Source organism: Chelonoidis abingdonii, chromosome 22, assembly GCF_003597395.2.
Source record: "Chelonoidis abingdonii isolate Lonesome George chromosome 22, CheloAbing_2.0, whole genome shotgun sequence".
Classification (NCBI taxonomy): domain Eukaryota; kingdom Metazoa; phylum Chordata; order Testudines; family Testudinidae; genus Chelonoidis; species Chelonoidis abingdonii.
This window is the reverse complement of record NC_133790.1, coordinates 12,303,855-12,322,375: the sequence shown is the minus strand read 5'-3', so window position 1 is coordinate 12,322,375 and position 18,521 is coordinate 12,303,855. Positions and strand designations below refer to the sequence as shown.

The 18,521-nt window shown below is 42.1% G+C and overlaps 1 protein-coding gene across 6 annotated transcripts in view; it reads left to right on the top strand.

Annotated features, from left to right (window-relative positions):
• Positions 1 to 18,521, top strand: part of RIMBP2 (RIMS binding protein 2) — a 357,320-nt gene that overhangs the window by 241,836 nt on the left and 96,963 nt on the right. For all 6 annotated transcript variants that reach the window (XM_075059902.1, XM_075059901.1, XM_075059900.1 and 3 more), the window contains one exon: positions 18,285 to 18,389. In XM_075059902.1, coding sequence (XP_074916003.1) covers positions 18,285 to 18,389 — 105 coding nt within the window. The remainder of the gene's footprint in view (positions 1 to 18,284; positions 18,390 to 18,521) is intronic.

Genomic DNA, 18,521 nt, shown 5'->3' with positions numbered 1-18,521 from the left:
CTAGGTGCAGTACAAACATCTAATGACGAAGGCAGCGTCTGACCTGGAGAGCTCCCACTGTGTACGTGATGGGCTGTATCATCTCGATGAAACAGACAGACAGAGTGGAGATGAGTTGAGAGGAAGAGGTCAAAGTGAACAGTAAAACAGAGTTGATCAAGAAAAGAGAAGCCACAGCTCATCACTTGCCCAGCCAGTGCCAGCTGGTAGCAAGACTGTAGGCATATCAGCAGAGTTAGCTTTTGAGGAGGGATTTTGCCAGGGAGATGGCAGCTTCAGGGATTTTACCAGGGACCTTTTCCAATGCAAAGATGGGCAGCGTGAGAGAAAGCACAGGTGCTCGAGTGAGAAGTGGTCAGGCAAGTGGACCATCACTTGCAGGGCAAAGGTGAGGGCCAGCAGCAAGATAAGCCGTTAGATCTGATAGGGAGAGTGAAACTAAATGGTGAAGGGCCTTAAATGTCCCTGAAAGTCAAGGACCTTGTGTCTGACAGGGTGCAAAAATGGAGTCGTGGAGGGATGCAAAGAGGGGTGTGGTGTGGTCCCGTTGGAGAGATGAGCGAGCAAGATGGACTCAGAGTGTTTTGAATGGACAATGACTGCTGCTCTCCCAGCGGCAGGAAATGTGGAGCTCTAGTTTACAAACGCCTTTCCTATGGTTTTTACCACATCATCTGGATGTGTTATTAAAAGGGTCACATGGCACAGGAATGAAAACACGGGGATCATAGAGCTACCACTGTTTCTAACAATGGTGAAGCTGCATTGCTGGTAGTGCTACAGTGGTAATTTTTAAGAGAAAAGCACATTGTAAACACAGCCTGTGTGTTGGACATACCTTCACAGTCTGGAAAGACTAAGGATATGTTCAGACAGTTCGAATGGAATGTTGATCCAGTGTTGAGCTTCTTTTGACAGGGTGCCAGCCTGTGGCTTGTTTGACAAGGTGAAAAACCTGAAGTTTTCCCTTTTCAAACCACTGAAGCAGTGAGCAAAGAAGAGATGAAATAGAGGAAGAGGAGGTGAGTATCTTGACTAGAAATAAAAATAGATGGACTGAGTTCTTCAGTGAACTCTCAAGGTTACAAACAAGATTTTTCTGCAAAGAACGTTTGATTAATAATGCTGACAAGCTTGAGCTGATATTTGTCATAGATAGAACTGGCCAATATTTTTTCGATGCTTGGAAACTATTCACAAATTCTGGTCTGATTTGGCTAATAGTTTTGGCCAAAAAAACCCCCCCAAACCAAAAAAAATCAGAAATTTTGAAACAAACTGTTTGGACAATGTTACTTCAAATCACCATTTTTGAAACAAAAAAATGCCAATTTAAAATGACTTTTTAAAAATGTTTTGTTTGACGTGAACAAAATTTTGGGAGTTTTTGCATTTTGTTGAGAAAAACTAGAAATAATCACTTTCGGTTTGAAACAAGCCAAATTATTTTTTGGATTTTTTTGGTTTGGCCATTGAACCGAAAAATCAATTATTCACTCAGCTCTAGTTGTAGATGCCAACCATGTATTTAGAAAAGGGTTTTGGAAAGACTTGGTCCTTGATTTGTGCTCCCACTGACCTTGATGGGAGTTCTGCAGTTGGCTGCAGTGGAAGCTGATTTGGGCTCTTTGGAGATATATGTGATGATGAAAGCAGGTGCCTGCCTCTCTAATCGTTAACCTGGAGAAGTCTCATTGTGTTGCTGCATTTTCATGAATGCTCCCTTCCAGAACTCTCTCCATAGCTTTTATTTAATGTTGACTGAGAGATGAGGAAAAGGCTTTCAATTTACCAGATGGGGATCAGTAATGAATACAAGTTACATCTCAGTGAGTTTAATGAGGCGGCCTGGTTTCCAGGTGCCCCAGAGGATGAAAAGCCCAGCCGGAGGCCGGACTGGGCAGAGCTACGGAGCTCTGGGCCTGCCCCGCAAAGGGTCAAGCACCGACCCGGAAGTATAAAGGCAGGCCCTCCGAGCTCAGTAAGGAGCCAGCCGTCAGAAAGGCCGGACATCTGCGACCGAGCTCCCGCTGGAGAGGCAGCAGAAGGCAGTGGCCAGCTTAGCCTACCACTTGCTCACTATCCCAGTTAGGCCTGGCCGAGCCTACCCCGCACTTGCTACCCGGAGGAGGACTGGCCGAGCCTGCCCCGCTCCAGCTACCCGGAGGAGGAAGCAAACCTGCCCCATGCTTGCTACCCCGAGGAGGACTGGCCGGGACCACCCCGCTCCGGCTACCCCGAGGAGGAGCCTAGCCTACCTTTCCCCACCTACCCCGAGGACCCGCTGAGCCCGCCTGTGGACACTCACCCTTGGTGGTTGACTCCTCTGCTGACACCACGACGACTCAGGTACTCGATGAGGGGGAGAGTGGAAGTGGCCCAGGGGCAGCCGACCCCAGTCTGGCTGCAACACTGCCAGAACCAATGTCAGTGTGTTGCAGCCAGGATCCCCACTGACACAGAAGAAGATTGCCTGCCGCTGTTAGGGCCCCGGGCTGGGACGCAGTGGAGTGGGAGGGCCTGCGTGCCCCCCTGCCCCCCAGCATCTGGGTGGCAGACTCCCCCTCTCCCTGGGCCTGAGGAGGCCAAAGCCTGGAACTGTTACTGCTCAGCCCTGCCCAAAGGCCTGAGCCTATTTGACTTGCTAGTGTTTGTTGCCCCTCCCTGATCCCAGGGCCTAGGCTTTATAGACTGAACTGCTTGCTCAGCCCCTGCTTGAGGGTCTGACCCCTGCACCAGTGTTTGTTACCCCGCCCTGATCCCAGGGCCTGGGCTTTATAGACTGAACTGCTGCTCAGTGTAGTGAGGTGGCCTGGTTCCCAGGAGCCCCGGAGGATGAAGATCCCTCCCCCCCCCAACAGCAGACCCCTCACAGTGAGCCACTAGAGAACTGTGGGAATGTTAGAGTCAAGCTGGCTGCTGCACATGCCTAACCATCCCAGGCTATGTTTACGTACCGCGGTAAGTCAACCTACGCTACGCAACCCCAGCTACATGAATAACGTACCTGGAGTCGACATACCTTAGGTCTAGTTACTGTGGGGTATACACCGCAGGGGTCAACAGAAGAAATTCTCCCATCAACTTACCTTTCTCTTCTCATCGCGGGTGGAGTACAGAGATGAACTGGAGATGATCTGCTTTTGATTTGGCAGGTCTTCACTAGACCCGCTAAATCAACCGCTGGTGGATCGATCTCAGAGCTTCGATTCCAGCTGTAGAGTAGACCTGCCCCCCAGGAGGCCTGAGCCATAGTCATTCAGGCTCTTCATTACCCTGAATATTCCTCTGAAGGAGATTAATGGTGTTCTACTTGCCAGTGGACAGTCAGCACCAATAGAATGAATTGAAAATTATGGTGCAAATAAAAAATACATGTACTGGAAAAGGAAAATTGAACTGCATACTCGAGTGGAGGTATGATGTACTGCCCTCTGCCTGAGACCAACGTTGTCTTCCCTCTGAGCAAGAAGAGACGCCTTCTCTTGGGCAGCAAGCTAACTTACTTTTTGTGTTATTTCCTTTCTGGGCTTCTGGGGAATAGAAAACTGACAGCTTCTCAAACACTGCTGAATGATGTGCTACGCCACTCTGATCCATGCACTAGCACTTGCCATGGACCGTGATAGAAAACCAAAGCTCATTTCACAAGGGACTTGGCCAGGATCCCCATGTAATGAATCTAGGACACAAGCTAGAGAGATGCAGAACTTCACTGACTCCAGGGTCATGTAGCAGAGAGAAGAAAACCAAAAAAGAAACAAGGAAATGAACTATAAAGCCGTGGCTCATGAGACGGCTGAAAAATAGACTGCTGTGAATTGACAGTAATTTGCATTTAATCAAGTTTAATGTCAAAATAAGAACTGTTATTGGCTGGGCTTTTACACCAGTAGACTTTGATGGGAACAGTAAAACCTGTCTTCTAGGTCAGTATATATTTTGTCTACTAGATCCATAGATATATATTTTCCACTTGCAACTCTGCTAGGCAGATGAGTGCAAGCTGAGGGCTTATTTATTAATATTGCAAAAAAGAGTAAAGAACATATGCACAATTCAGGAAGTTAATCTGATGGAATATGCACCTCAACCCTGCTTGGATGTGGAATTTAGCAAACATTGACTTGAATTGAATTACTCCATTATATGCTGTTGTAGAGCAGACCCTGATGCAAGGGTCTTTGTTTGAAAGTGCTGTTGAGTTGGTTTCCACTAAAAGAACATTTGTAACAATATCAATGCTTTTTCCCCCTGATACTTTGTATGAGACAAAAGTGAGCATGACCTCGGTGGATTTGCTGCTATGGGCCGCTGAATGCATTTTATGTTCTCTTCTGAAACCTATTGGAAATACAGGTGAAATAAATTAATATTTGTGAAATTTAAAACTCTCTCTGATCTTCAAAGCAACCCATCTGTTTAGATGTTTCCTTAAGCTTGGCTGGATTGCAGCAAAGCAGCAACATCTTGTTGTGCTATAGCCTTTCCCGTAAGGAGCAAAACATTACATGTGGAGCCGTATCTCCTTTTTGCTGTGTGGCAGTAATCAGCATTTTTGATAAATGTGTGCTACTGAGATGCTAGGAATTGGAATTTTTATAAGAAAAGAGAATTTCTGTGATGATAGCATCCAGGGAAGCTGCATTTAAAAGTGTCCCGGCCATAATATAATAAAGTGATACTTGAACCAAACCACCCTTGAGTTTTGTTGATGTTTTGATCTGAATCTGAATGACATGGTCAGCTGAATCAAATCATTGTATCCAAACAGCCCTGAACTTTGGGGAAGTTCAAATTCTCTTATGAATTTTGCCACTCAGATCCATCTCTCTAATTTGTCTCAACAGTACTAGCATCAGCACAGGGCAGCTAGAATTTGACTGCCAGAAATTTCACATATGACCTTACAGTCATACATAGCAAGCCTGATTTTTGAGGATTCACTGTCAAGGCAGACAAAGGATGGGAGAGGAAAGAGAGTGGTAAAGTGACTTGCTTAATATCATGCACAAGGTAAATAATGGAGTTGAGAGTAGAGCCCAGATCTCCTAACTCTCAGTCTTGTGCCCTATCCACTTGACGACACTCGTGCTTAGGGGTCACATCTGAAAGTTCAGGAGTAATTATTTTATTCAGGTTTGTAGAAAGAAGGTTGGGAGGTTAAGCCTGGACCCTTGTTTAATTTATTTATTCTCATTAACACATATGTTTGCACGCTAAGGGGCTGATACAACTCAATTTACTCAATAAGGACTCCCATTTAGTTCAGTAGTAAAGAGTGTGGCATGGTTGGGCTCTTCCAGTGATGGTAAAGATGATAATGATACATAGGCAGTGATCCTGCAAACTGCCCTGCACAAGCAGAGGGCAGGGTCTGTGCAGAGCAGTTTATAGGATTGGGCCACCATTTGCAGCCGGCTGCTTTCTGGTTTGAATGAGTGATGTTTTAGCAGTATGATCCAGAGAGAGAGCATTGAAAGAAGAGACAAGTGTTCATGGCTCTCAAATGATGTGAAAGGTGAGAGCTGGTTGGGAGATGAGTTTTTTTTCCTTTGGAGAAAAAAAAAATCAAGTTTTCATTAAAATAAAACCAATTTTCAGTTTTTGGCAACTAAAACAGAAAACTTTTCATTTTGAAGCCAGTGGTTGTCAGCTGATGAATATTTTCACCCAAAATTGTTTTTTCCCTCCAAAAAAATCTTTTTAAAGAAACTTCTTTATTTTTAATGAGAAAGCTTTCTGTGAAAAAAACTTGTGAACAGCTGTAGTAAACATGAAAAACGTATAATTATTGTGCTAAGAGGAGAGAGAGAAGGATCTTTGGGACCAAGAGTCCTCTGATAAAGCACATTCCAGTAACACGCAGGCAGAAAAGGTTCCAAAAGAGGATAATGGGATTCGTTTCTTGCTTTATGTCTCTTTCTCTCACACTCATGCAGCGCTCCTTTCAGAACTCAGCAGTTTGCATGATTTGCCAAAGTTTGTAAAAGTTGTGAGAAGCAAGACACTGAGCTTCTCTCTCTCTCTCTCTCCCCACCCCTTTTCTGAAGGCTTTTAAAAGAGAAATTATCTCAACACTAGGGCCCCAATTTTAGAAGTTCTCAAGTGTTTTTGTTTACAGTGAATATGCAAGTGTACAAAGATGTTTTATGCATATATATCCCTGTTGTGTACACACCCTTTATGGGCCTAGAATTGCTGCACACTAGCATACTAGCTAGCACACTAAGCTGTGGGTATGCTTTTTAATATTATTTGTTATCCAGTTTGTTATCCATTTGTTATCCAGTTAATTTTCATAAAAGTGACCTTTCTGAGGGTAACTTATTCCATCTCTAACTTAAAGCATGTTCTCCACAGACTTTTTTATTGATTACATTTCTACTGTAATGATTGTCTATTATAACAATTCCGGTGTAACAATTTTCCATATCACATTTTCCATGACCATAATTGGCACTGATTGGTCCCTTTGTTAGCAGTTTAGCAGGAAAGCTAAAGATGAAATTAGCCAAAGAAAGTGACCATTTCTTACTTCTAAAGATGGATGCTCCAGGTCAAAGCTGAGGTGCATTGGCAGGACAGTGTGAGGAAACTTGTTCTGCTGTTTCCCATCTTGTCTGTGAATAGGTATCTTCAGTGTGTTGTCGATATTACATCTTTCAACAGGGCTATTTTAGGGGCCAGTCCTGGGGGGTGCTGAGCTCTCTAAATTCCCATTTTGTCTGTAAAGGGTTCTGAGGGCAAACTTTTAAAATAGATTTCCATGAGTCCCTGAGCCAAGAGCATTAAGATGCATTTAGACTGGCTAGGGACTCAGCTATGCCTTGAACTCTTACTCTCAGACAAACCTGTAACTACCAGCCGTACTCCTCGTGTCAGATGTTATGGCTAAAATAATCTATTTTGGATTTACTGCAATTATCTAATCAAAGTAATGCAGCATTTATTCTTCTTGGGTTTAATCCAAAGGTGAAAAACTAGGGACTAAATTAAATAAACCACACAGTTTTCCTCCAGTTTATGGCTTCTCCAATCTCATGTATTCCTCCATAAATGAAACGCTTTCTCACAGCTGAATTCCCCAAAGCCTCATGTTAAGAAAGAAGTCTGGCATACTGCAGGCTGACTTTTAAAAGTAAAAGTAATTTGTAATGCTTCATTTACTGAAGATGTTATAACCAAGAAAACAGTTTCTCTAATATCTCTCCTCTGTGACTTCTCCCACATAGCCATCTTTCGCTACAGCACCACTTGTGAATGCTTATTTCCCTGTCAGATACACATTTCTGTCTCCCCCAACCCTCTTTTCTTCTGTCATTTGGAAGGTCATGAACACATTTCAATCTGTGGCTTCCGAAAAAGAAACTAGAGGGTCATATTTAGTCTTCCCTGAGCACAGTTATAAAGCTACGGTCTTTTTGTTACCCAGGCAGAGATGTTGATATGGAGATGGGAAAACAATATAAAGGATTCAGAGGGTCTGTCCAAAGAAAATTTGACCATGTACTCTATCTAAGGATGAAAGGAAAGGCCACAGAGCTGCTCCAGTTAGTGGAACATGCTGCAACTTGCCTCTTAAGCACTAAACGCTGAAGGAAATGTGCTACACACTGGACCTCTGTATGCTTAGCTGGCTCTTTAATACCACAGTTGCAATCAGCATTGGTGCTTGAGCTGGATCTCTCTTAGTTTCAGTGAGAAAGGGTAGTAGACGGTTGTTTAGCAGGAGATCCTCTTGACTTTGGAAATTGATTCCTGATGCTTGGTCTCTTAGACTTCAGGGCCTGCATGATGCAAAGTCCGTCATTTTTTACCGGCCTTTGGGGAAAGTGGGTGAACTGAATATTTGGGTGATTGAAGATATTGTTTTGGGAATTCTAAGGAAATACTTTTTAATGCAACATACCAATAACTTGTGATACTCATTACTGCAAGCTATTGTAGAGACAAATAATTTATTGAGATTAAAGCAGGATTAAATATATATGTGGATAAGAAGAGCATTCAGAGTTATATTAATTAGAACAAAATTTAAAGACTTGATATACAGGTTATAAGATGCTTATTAGCTGGAGTAAGGAGGATATTTCTCTCATACTGTAGTGTTAGACAAATCACACCTTATTGTGAAGTGTCTGACATTTTATTTCTTCCTCTGAAGTTTCTGGCATAGTAACAGGATAATCAGCTATTAGCTTATTTTGGCATGACTATTCCTGCCATACGTCCATGGAGAAGCCACTGTTACTCCCTCTTTGAAGCAATTTTCATCCACCAAGTCAATCAGTTACTTTAAAGTCTCTTCAAGTCTGCAGTATTTATTTCTCTATTTTCCAGTGCCCTATTTTCTTCATTTATGGCTCCAGTAAAGTCATGAGAGGTCATCAAAATGTGTCATATATTTTACTAGACTTCTCGGTGAAGATGCTAAGCCAATATAAAGTTATTAAAAACAGATGATGGCTCAGAGCGGCTCCTTAGCTCCTGGACAAAAACCTCCTAAGATTTCAGTTTATAAATGGCTCTTATTCAGGGTGCTCTATTTTATGGATTTTTTTTTTTTAGCAATGCCTTGTCTTTATCAGAGCCAAACCTCTGCCAGCTGGTGACCAGTGGGATGATGAACTGGCCTCATGTACCCGACCTTAAATCTTGATGTCACTTTTCATAGTCTGCTTCGTAGCTCTTTTTTGAGATTTCCTTGGACTCGTTTTCTAAAGAATGAGATAACGGTTTGAGTCTTCACCAAAAGCAAATCTCTTGTCTTTTTGTCTTCTGGGCTATTGTTAAAGAGAGTGCTTTTGCCAGATTGCTCCTTCCCAGCTCACCTCAATCATGACCTGATGGGATCAAGCCCGAGTGGACTGAGAGAACATTTTAGACTCTTGGCTTCAAGCCCTAAGTCTTTTTTTTTTTTTCTTGTTTTTCTTTTTTTGAGCAAAGATTGTGGAAGTGCTGAACAGCATCAAAACGATGCTGGGAGGTAGGTGGGAATGGATGATTCAGCAAGTTTAGTGCACTAGCTAAAAGGGAAGCTAAGAACTGCTGGTTTTGTAGCCTATTTCAAATAGCTACTGAAACCGGCCACTTAAAGAAATGGGTCTTCAAATAAAGCTGGAGCCCAGTGGTGTTCAATGGCTACGGTGTTTGTCTTATTCTGTGCTGGTTCCAACTGGCTCCACATAACAACAAGAGCTTTGCAGTGTCCTGCTCAGACTCACTGTTTGGGAAGCTCAGCCCTTAAAGGAGCAGTCCAAAATATCATGGTATTCAGTAGACTGGCGGATACTTTGGGATGATCTTTTAAGACAGGATTTTGTCTGTTACTAGTGGTCTTTTGCATGTTTCATTTCACGAGGTTCACATGATTCCCAGTTTCTAGGGAATGCTTCTGAACCGAATGTTCAGTTTATGCAGATAGGTCTGAGTGAAGTAGGAACAGTGTTTACTCCTTGTTTTATAAGACAAGTGTTTTTCAATATTTTCATCATTGGGAACTATTCCCATCCCTTCTATCATGTAACTACATTGTCTCAGTACACAAACATTTCATTGAAAAATTGCTTTGTAATGTATTAGCAAACAATGCTTTTTTGTGTAAGGAGAAAGAGGAAGTAATTGAATTAAGATGATATTTAGCTTGTTGACAATAATGTTGTTTAAAGATCCTAAAGTAGCTCTGTGTCCTATAAGCCACTGACTGGTTTTACTACGTACTATGGGGACTTTGGATCCTCTTAAGCCTCAAAAGCCAGAGAAAAGGCGGTGTTTGTGATGTTCCTCTAAGTCAGTTTTTTCCTTCACAAATACGTTTCTATGAGGAAAAATGTCTAGTCCTGCAGAAGCTTATATTCCCTGCTCTGTGCCACAATCCTTGACTGCTTGTAGCTCAAGTGCTGCAGGGATTCCTGGGCTGGGGCTGCAGGAGCATGTGCAGATAGCCTTTTACCGTATCTCTGATGGCTAGCCCCACAAAATCTTTTATTTCCTGCTCTGTGCCTCATCCTTCTGCTTCCTGCAGGCTAGGTGCTGGGGAGGCCAGGGGACTTTAAGTGGCCAGTTGCACTGCAGCTTGTAGGGGCTCAGGCTAGAACGGCTCCATACGCACTAGAAGTCCCCCAGCAGTATCAAGTGGTACTGCTCCCAGTAGAGCATCCACCGCATTACACGTTTATGGTACTACCATGCTGCTGGTAAAAGACCCTGTAGTTCTCCCTGGCTTTCTAACTTCTAGACTGGTGAGAGACTGTGTTTCCTAGTGTCATGACACATGTTCTCCCTAAATCCTGGCCTGGCCTAGCCTGGACAGACATGGAAGGGACTTATTTCACTGCATCCCTGTCCTCTGCACTATAGTCAACGGATTTCTGAAGCTGCCCCCTTTCTACACCTTGCAGTGGAGTTCAGCACATAGACGGTCATTTGCAGCAAACCAGCAGCTCTGAGTAGCACATGAAGGCAGGAGGGAGGTTGGGAACTTTCACAAGAGAAACTAAAGGCTCACACTAGTACCTTTAAGGGAATCTATCCCTAGTTAGCATTGCAAGCTGAGGTCACAATCAGAATTAGAGCTGTGGTGCTACTGTGGCCCAGGTAATTTTCAGTCTCCTCAAACTTGTTTACTCAGTCTCTCTGCCCAGTTGCATCCTGGGGAATATCTCTTCCCAGACTAGTTTAGTTTAGCAAAATGTACACAGAGCACACTTATTATGGAAGCCATTCCATAGTGAGTTCTGTGTTCCCTTTGCAGTTTAGAAAAGGCCTGAGGGACTTCCAATGATGGTGGTGATGTCTCAGTGGTGGGAGAGGAATATGACCTCAGCAGTGACATTTTAGGCTTGGAAGAGTCAGAGGCAAAAATTAGGATGGCTAAGGAGACCGAATCTTTAATGCATCGACAAGGGCTTTAGCCCTAAGGATAATGAGGAAAGGGCAGGTTTTGGTGATATTAAAATGACTGGTCATGGGGAGATGGGACGGTAGGACTCAGTGACGATATGATGATGCAGTCCTGGTACAGTGGAAGCTGAGTGCAGGTGGACTTGTTTTGCTCTGACATATTTCTAACAAATACACAACAAATTACTTGGTGCATATAGGTAGATAGATATATATAGGCATGGCAAAAATAAAATAATATTTTTTCTGAATAATATCTGTTTATTTTAAGAATTTTTCTATATTGATTCATTTAAACTTTCATAGTTGCAGGAAATTGGGAGGTATAAGAGAACGAGATAGGATCTGACAATATTTAATTAATGGCAGTAAATGTTGAGATTCAGAACATTAAACTTTATAACAGTTAAAACACACATTGTCAAAGTCGCATGTTAAAGTATTCAAAGTAAATATCTTTAAATCAAATTCTCAATAAGTTCTCAAGCAGGATTTTCTTTACTTTGATTATTTGTAAATTTTTGTTATTATCGATGGAGATCTCTTTTCATCTGTGTTTGTATGACGAAATCAACATTTATGGATATTTACTGATAAAAATCTAATTTTTCCAAGCCTGCCTGTATAGTAGTCCTGCCATTTCCCCCTCACAGTTGCAGTTACTCTCTGTTGGCCAGTGACTGGGGAGATGCATTAGAAAACATTGTGTCATGGAACCAAAGTGTTAGATCACTAGCCTTTTCTCCCAGAACTCTTTCCTCATTAGGGTTCCTCTTCCCTCACCTCAAGCATTCATGATATTGCATATCAATTCTCTCTAGTGTTGACTGGGAACAAAACACCCTGAGCTGTAGTCTTCTGGTTTAATTAATCTTTTTCAACTCATGCGCTAGGTACTGAAAGAAGATCCCCGATAAAAGTTTCCAGAGCTCTCTGGGGAGGTAGAGGCATAGTTTGGGGACTGGAATTGAGAAACAGGCAGTTTACTGCTCCAGTGGCTTTGCTATCCAGACAGCTCTGCAAATATGTGGTATTTTTAAAGAGGTGTGGACAGTTTGATTGGCTTACATGATAAAAACTCTTAGTTTAAAAGAATTACAGGTGCTTGTTTTAATCACGTATTTAACCACTGACAATGGTCGGACAGCTTTACAGTTTCCAATATACATGTTTTTTCTGACTGTACTTAACTGTCTTATTTCTGTATTAGGAGGGACATTAACATATGCAATGTGAGTATTATATATGATAAATGATGTAGTTATGTCCAAACCACATTATCAAACAGGGTAATATTTCTAAGGTTTCATGGTACCTGTGCAGCACAATTTTAACAATGGAATCAGGAGTGTAGTGCAAGAAAGTTGGTTTGGATATGAATTTCAACCCCAGTTTCACAGATCTATGGTCAACCTCTGAAGTGAACTGCTTGGGAGAAGCGCTTTGTAAACATGCACAAACCTAGCTCGTTGCTCACCTTCAAATCCCTTCTTAAAATCCCCCTGTGCTGGGATACCTACAAAAAATTTACAGTGGCCAGGCAGGTAGTGTGCTGAGACCATTGCCTATCATGCTGATCAATATTATCTTCCTGTTTCTTCATGCTCTCCATCTACCTGTTGTCTCTTGTCTTATACTTTGGTTGTAAGTTGTTTGGAAAAGGGACCATCTTTTGGGTCTGCTTGTACAAAGCTTAGCACAGTGGGGTCCTGATTGAGGACTAGGGATCCTAGACACTGCTACAGTGCAAATAACAACAACCTTTAGCATGCTATTTGGCCTAATGTACATCAGGAAATGGATGGAATTAATTGGATATTATTTAATTCTCATTTTACCCTTGAAAATTTTAGCTTAAAAATGGCCAGCTGGTTTCCCATCTGTGAAAAGATTTGAAGAATATTAAGTCTGGTTTTCATGTTAAGAAAGAAATTTAGTTGTTCCTTCTATCATGTCAGGATGTATTAACTCAGCTGAGGAGTAAGTACCAGAATGTGCCAAATTAGCTAGCTCTCTGAAATGTTAAATATAGGTAGCCTCTCACGGAAAATAGTTTTTTCCTGATGTGCAGTAGGCCATCTTTTCCCCTTCACTCTGCCGTGACAGCAGTGTCTGCAAGAACAGATGACAAGCCCTTTGATCATTATGTTCTGGTGTGAACTAAGTTTGCACCACATTCCGTGTCACATCCTAGTTTCTTTAGGAAACAAGACTCTGATATTTGAAAGTCAGCTGAGTCAGTGTTAATGTCGACAACCAGTTATAAATATCAGAGCTTTAAAAATAATTCTGCTCCCAGGATAAGGTTTTCTACCAGTTTTCTTGCAGTTGTACATAATGTCAGCTTCCTCTGCAAAACCTCTTCCCCTCTGACAGGCTTGTTGTGAGGGATGGTGTGCTCACAAAAGCTGACACAGGCAGGGCTTCTGAGCAGAGCCCCTCTGCATCCTTTAAGGAGGCTTTCAAAGGCAACTCCTGGTAGAAGAAGCAGACAGGGAGCTGGAGTATAGCTGCATAGGACTAAGATGCAACAGAGAGGCTTCTGCAAACCTACTAGAATCTGCTTCATATTGGGAATCCTACCTCTGATCTGGGGGAAACTGCAAGATCCGGCAGCCCCTCCACTCCACCTTAAGGTTCCTTCCCACATTTTTTTCTGCAGGAAGAAGTGACCTGCCCTAGTGTTTGTAAATGCGCGGTCTTCCCCGTGTTTTCTATGTGTTCTTCTAAATGTATATTTTCTTCATGACATCTGAATGACTCCATGCTTGGGAACTGAATAATCCTTTTTAAGAGGAGGAGAAAGTGTGGTTGTGTGTGTGTGTGTGTGAATTTTCACGTTTAGTGACGTTTTAGCAGGTTAGCACTAGGTAAGGCCAACCATAGCATGGACAGGTGGAATGCAACCACTTTTGTACTGCTCTGCCATGTGATAGACACAGAATTATATCCTGAAGTCACCAGTTAGGTTTTATGCAGGCTTTTGCAACTTTCTGTGTCACCTGCCTTTAAAGCCCTAAAGTGGGAATTAAAAGTGCCCAAACCTTCTATGTGGCAGACCCTTGTCTCTTAAGGATGAAACTTTGGAGATAAAAAGTTTTGTGTACTGTGATGGGGCAAGGCCAGATGGCTACAGTAAAGTACTGAGAAACAGGTATGTTAGCCCCAGGCTAAACAAATCCCTAGTACCCTGGTAACCAAATGGCAGTTGCTCCAGGTTAATCAAGGCACCTGGAGCCAATTAAGATCTTTCTAGAAGGCAGTAGAGATAGCTACTTTAATTAGAACACCTGCAGCCAATCAAGGCAGGCTAATCAGGGCACCTGGGTTTAAAAAGGAGCTCACTCCAGTCAGGCAGAGAGGAGCCAGAGGAGAAGGAGCGTGTGTGAGGAGCTGGGAGCAAGAAGGCAAGGAGCTGAGAGTGAGAGAGTGTACTGCTGGAGGACTGAGGAGTACAAGCGTTATCAGACACCAGGAGGAAGGTCCTGTGGTGAGGATAAAGAAGGTGTTTGGAGGAGGCCATGGGGAAGTAGCCCAGGGAGTTGTAGCTGTCATGCAGCTGTTACAGGAGGCACTATAGACAGCTGCGATCCACAGGGCCCTGGGCTGGAACCCGGAGTAGAGGGCGGGCCTGGGTTCCCCCCAAACCTCCCAACTCCTGATCAGACACAGGAGGAGTTGACCCAGACTGTGGGGAAGATCACTGAGGTGAGCAAATCTGCCAAGAAGCGCAGGACCCACCAAGGTAGAGGAGGAACTTTGTCACAGTACACCAGAGAAAGAGAACTGATATGCCTTTGTTTTCTCTTAAAACTTAATGCTATCTCCTCCGCCACCTGCTTTTGCTGTCCCGACATGGGTAGATTGTAAAGCAACATTTCAGCAATTACATGACTCTGAGATGCACTGAGGTCAGACTAGATGACTTAATGTTCCCTGAAATTGGTGACTCTATGAATTTCTGATTACCAAATACTGAGATTAAGCAAACTGACAAAAGAAAAGAAAAAAGCTCAATGAATAGGCCCCCTGCATTGCCATATGTACTTTGTTCATTTATTTTTACAGATCTAGTTTAATATTATTAATTATTTATAGTTTCTTCATAGTAAATGTGCTGTATTAGGTTTTGTAAAAATTGTTAAGTCTTAGTAACATCCAACTGAGCTACAGCAAATCTGCTGTTAAATCTTTGAGGCATGGAATGAGGTTACTGGATTTTTTGTAAGAATGTTTGTCTTTGCAGATTATCCTAGTGAGAATTATATTGTACTGTGTACATTCTGCCCCAGTGTTGCCCTTAATGTAAGACATTTAAGCAAGTGCCATCAGTGCCTGCGTCCTGTAGACTTCTATAGGAGAGCTGCTGAAAGCACCTGGGTGAAAAACACATGGTCTGATTCTAATGTCAATCAGGAGTAACTTTTACTAAGTCACTGGAGTTATCCAGTGTACATGAGAGGAGAATCAGTCCCACAACCTTTGGCCTTAGCCAAATGCTGAGAAAGTAGATATTTTCTATGAACATATTGGGGTAACTTTGTAAAACACATGAGGATTTAAAGCCTGCAGCCCTGGTTATAAACTCTGCAGTCAAGAGGCTAAATCCTCAGCAGAAACCGCACAAAACCCTAAGTAGAGTTCAGAATAGGCTCCACTGAAGAGCAGAATTGTGGTATGAAATCAGACTTGTCGTGAAGGCAGAGAAGGTGCACTGGCTTAGTGTTTCGTTCCTGTTCATGGGCCTGTGTGACTGATATCATTTCTCTAAAGGGATACAGAGGAATGCTAACATTTCTCTTCTAATGATAATATTCTGGGCATTGTGTGTCTACTATTAGAAAGACATTACTGGACTCTCCTCTCTTGTTTGCTGTTTAAATAAAATAGCATCTCCAAAGTAAAATTAACGTAAGTGTGCTGTACAGTTTTCTCAGAGTGAAACATTTGTAGACACTAGAGTTCAGCAGCAGTCATTTGCTTGAAAGTAGGTTGCAAACACCATTGCAGAAGGTTAGAGAAGCACTGTGCCAGCTGATAACCCAATTTGTGTGTGAATCTATGATTTTCAAATATACCTTCCACCTCCTTCACCTAATTCCACCAGCAGTGGTGTCTGAACAGTCCATGTAAACAACCTGACTGTGTCCAATATAAAGGAATAGGAAGGACTTTATTTTCACAGAATGTGGACTTTTTAACAGCTAACAGGGTTTTAAATTAATGCTTGTCGCTGTTGTCAAGAGAAGCTGTTCAGCAGCTGCTGATTACTCACACAAGGAATGGTTCTAATCAGTTTCTGTTTAAATGCTGGTCCACCACTTCTAGCCCTGGTCCCTTAGTTCCTTTTGTTCTCGATTGTTAGCCCACAAATGAAGGTGTATTCCTGTCAACTCTGAATTTTGAAATAACCACTTAACTGTGCTTGACTTCATTCAAATAGCTAATGCCAGTCTTTTTTTTTTTTTTTTTAAGGCATTGGGAGGCTGCATTCTTGTTCCAAGTCATGCATTCTAGGTAACAAAGTATATTAAAAGCAGCAGAGAATCCTGTGGCACCTTATAGATTAACAGACGTTTTGGAGCATGAGCTTTCGTGGGATGCATCCGACGAAGTGGGTAATCACCCACAAAAGCTCATGCTCCAAAACGTCTGTTAGTCTATAAGGTGCCACAGGATTCTCTGCTGCTTTTACAGATCCAGACTAACACGGCTACCCCTCTGATAAAGTATATTAAATCCTCTTGTTTGTGTTTACTAGACCTGTGCTCCACATTGAATCATTCCTTTATTTCCTCACAAACGTCAGCAGGAAAGTACCAGTAGGAGAATTAGTGCTGCAGAGCACAACAAAAAGTTGCTAACTTCTTCCCAGTGTGCTGTTGTGTTCTGATGGGCCCTGTGGAACTCTTAAATGAACTGAATAGTCAGTTGCCTATGCTGGGGATGGTGGAGCAGATTTAAACTCACACAAGCAGTTTTTAGGCTATATTAGCTTTGTGGGAAGGCTTAACAGATTGAAAGTTACACAACATAAACAACATTTTTTTAAAATGACTAATGATTTTTGGATGCCTTGATTTTTAGTCACCCAAGCTGAGATACCTTAAAAGGGCCCGATTTTCAGAAAGTGATGAGCACCCACTCTCTGAAAACCAGGCCTTCTTAAGGTGTGTCAGACTGGGCACCCACACAATAATTTATAACCCTAAATCAGTAGTTCTAAAGAACTTGGGCTGTGGTTTTTCACTAACTCATCAATAGTAAATATTAAAGAACTCAACCATCAAAGTGAAACCAGATAGAATATTGAAGATGTTGCTGTCTTCTTAGCAAATACATCCATATAGGTACCAGCCAACCTCTTTATACTATCCCCCTTTGTTATTTATACCACGTAGCCCAGAATGATAACTCATTAAGGAAGACAAACAATAGACCCAGTTGGGTAAGACGTTTCTCTTCTACACAGTGAGAAATTCTGACCCCCATTATAGTCAGTGGCAACCCAGTATCATTTCTGCCTTCAAGCACAGTTTCCTGCTATGGCCACAAGTACCATATTGTGCTTGTGCTCTCAATCTGTAATATCGGCTTCAGCAGGGAAGAGATCGGAATCTAAGAAGAGATCTTTTTCTAGTTCTCATTTATTGCACAAGGTGATTTGGAAGTATAGTCCTATGAAGCTGAACTTTGTCATCCTTTAATGAAAAAGATTAGTATCTACAAAGGCTGTCTGCAGTTTGTACTCTGAAGAGTCCTGCATCATATTAGTTTGGGTCATTAAATGAAGGTTTTCTTTTTAAAAAAAAAAACCTATATTTTTCAATACTGTGTAGTCAATTTTATCCAAATCCACCTGTCTTATTTTTGCTGTGTATTTATTGTTATAAATAATAGGCAGATAGAGCATCAAGGTCAGAATGTTTCTTTGATGAACATGGATGAAGCAAATGAGAGAACAGGATTCCAAATAAAGAATCAATTAGAGAATTTGTCAAGCTAAAATTTTCCTGAGATGAAACTATTTAATATGATACAGTTTGCAATGCTCTGATGAGGTGTCTAGGGTATGCAGTAACTCTGCCCTCTTCTGGATGGAATATGAACTGCTCAACTGTGTGCCATGGGCGATACATATTGCTATCAACTAATGGAAATTCATATGAAACTAACCATGCACTGCAATGGAAATATGCCCCTATGGCCTGATAGATTTTTTTATTCTATCTATCTTTGGTATCGAGGGTTTGCATACCTTCAATACCAAAGAGATGTTATATTGAGATCTGCATCATGCTTTAAAATGTTAGCATATTTGATTTCAGAAAAGCGCATTAAAATCTTCTAATGAGTTGGTTTTCTTTCCCATGAAACAGCATATGCGAGAGGCTGCTGAACGGCGGCAACAGCTGGAATTGGAGCATGAGCAAGCCTTGGCTGTTCTCAACGCAAAACAGCAGGAAATTGAACTCCTGCAGAAGGTAAGTGAAGAAAATGAAAACCAAGTAAAATGGCAAATTGCAGTGCTTGGACATGGGTAAAGAAATGGATCTCTGAGTCTAGCTGATTTTAATCTGAGTCCATCTAACCAGCATCTGCTTTCCAAAACTCAG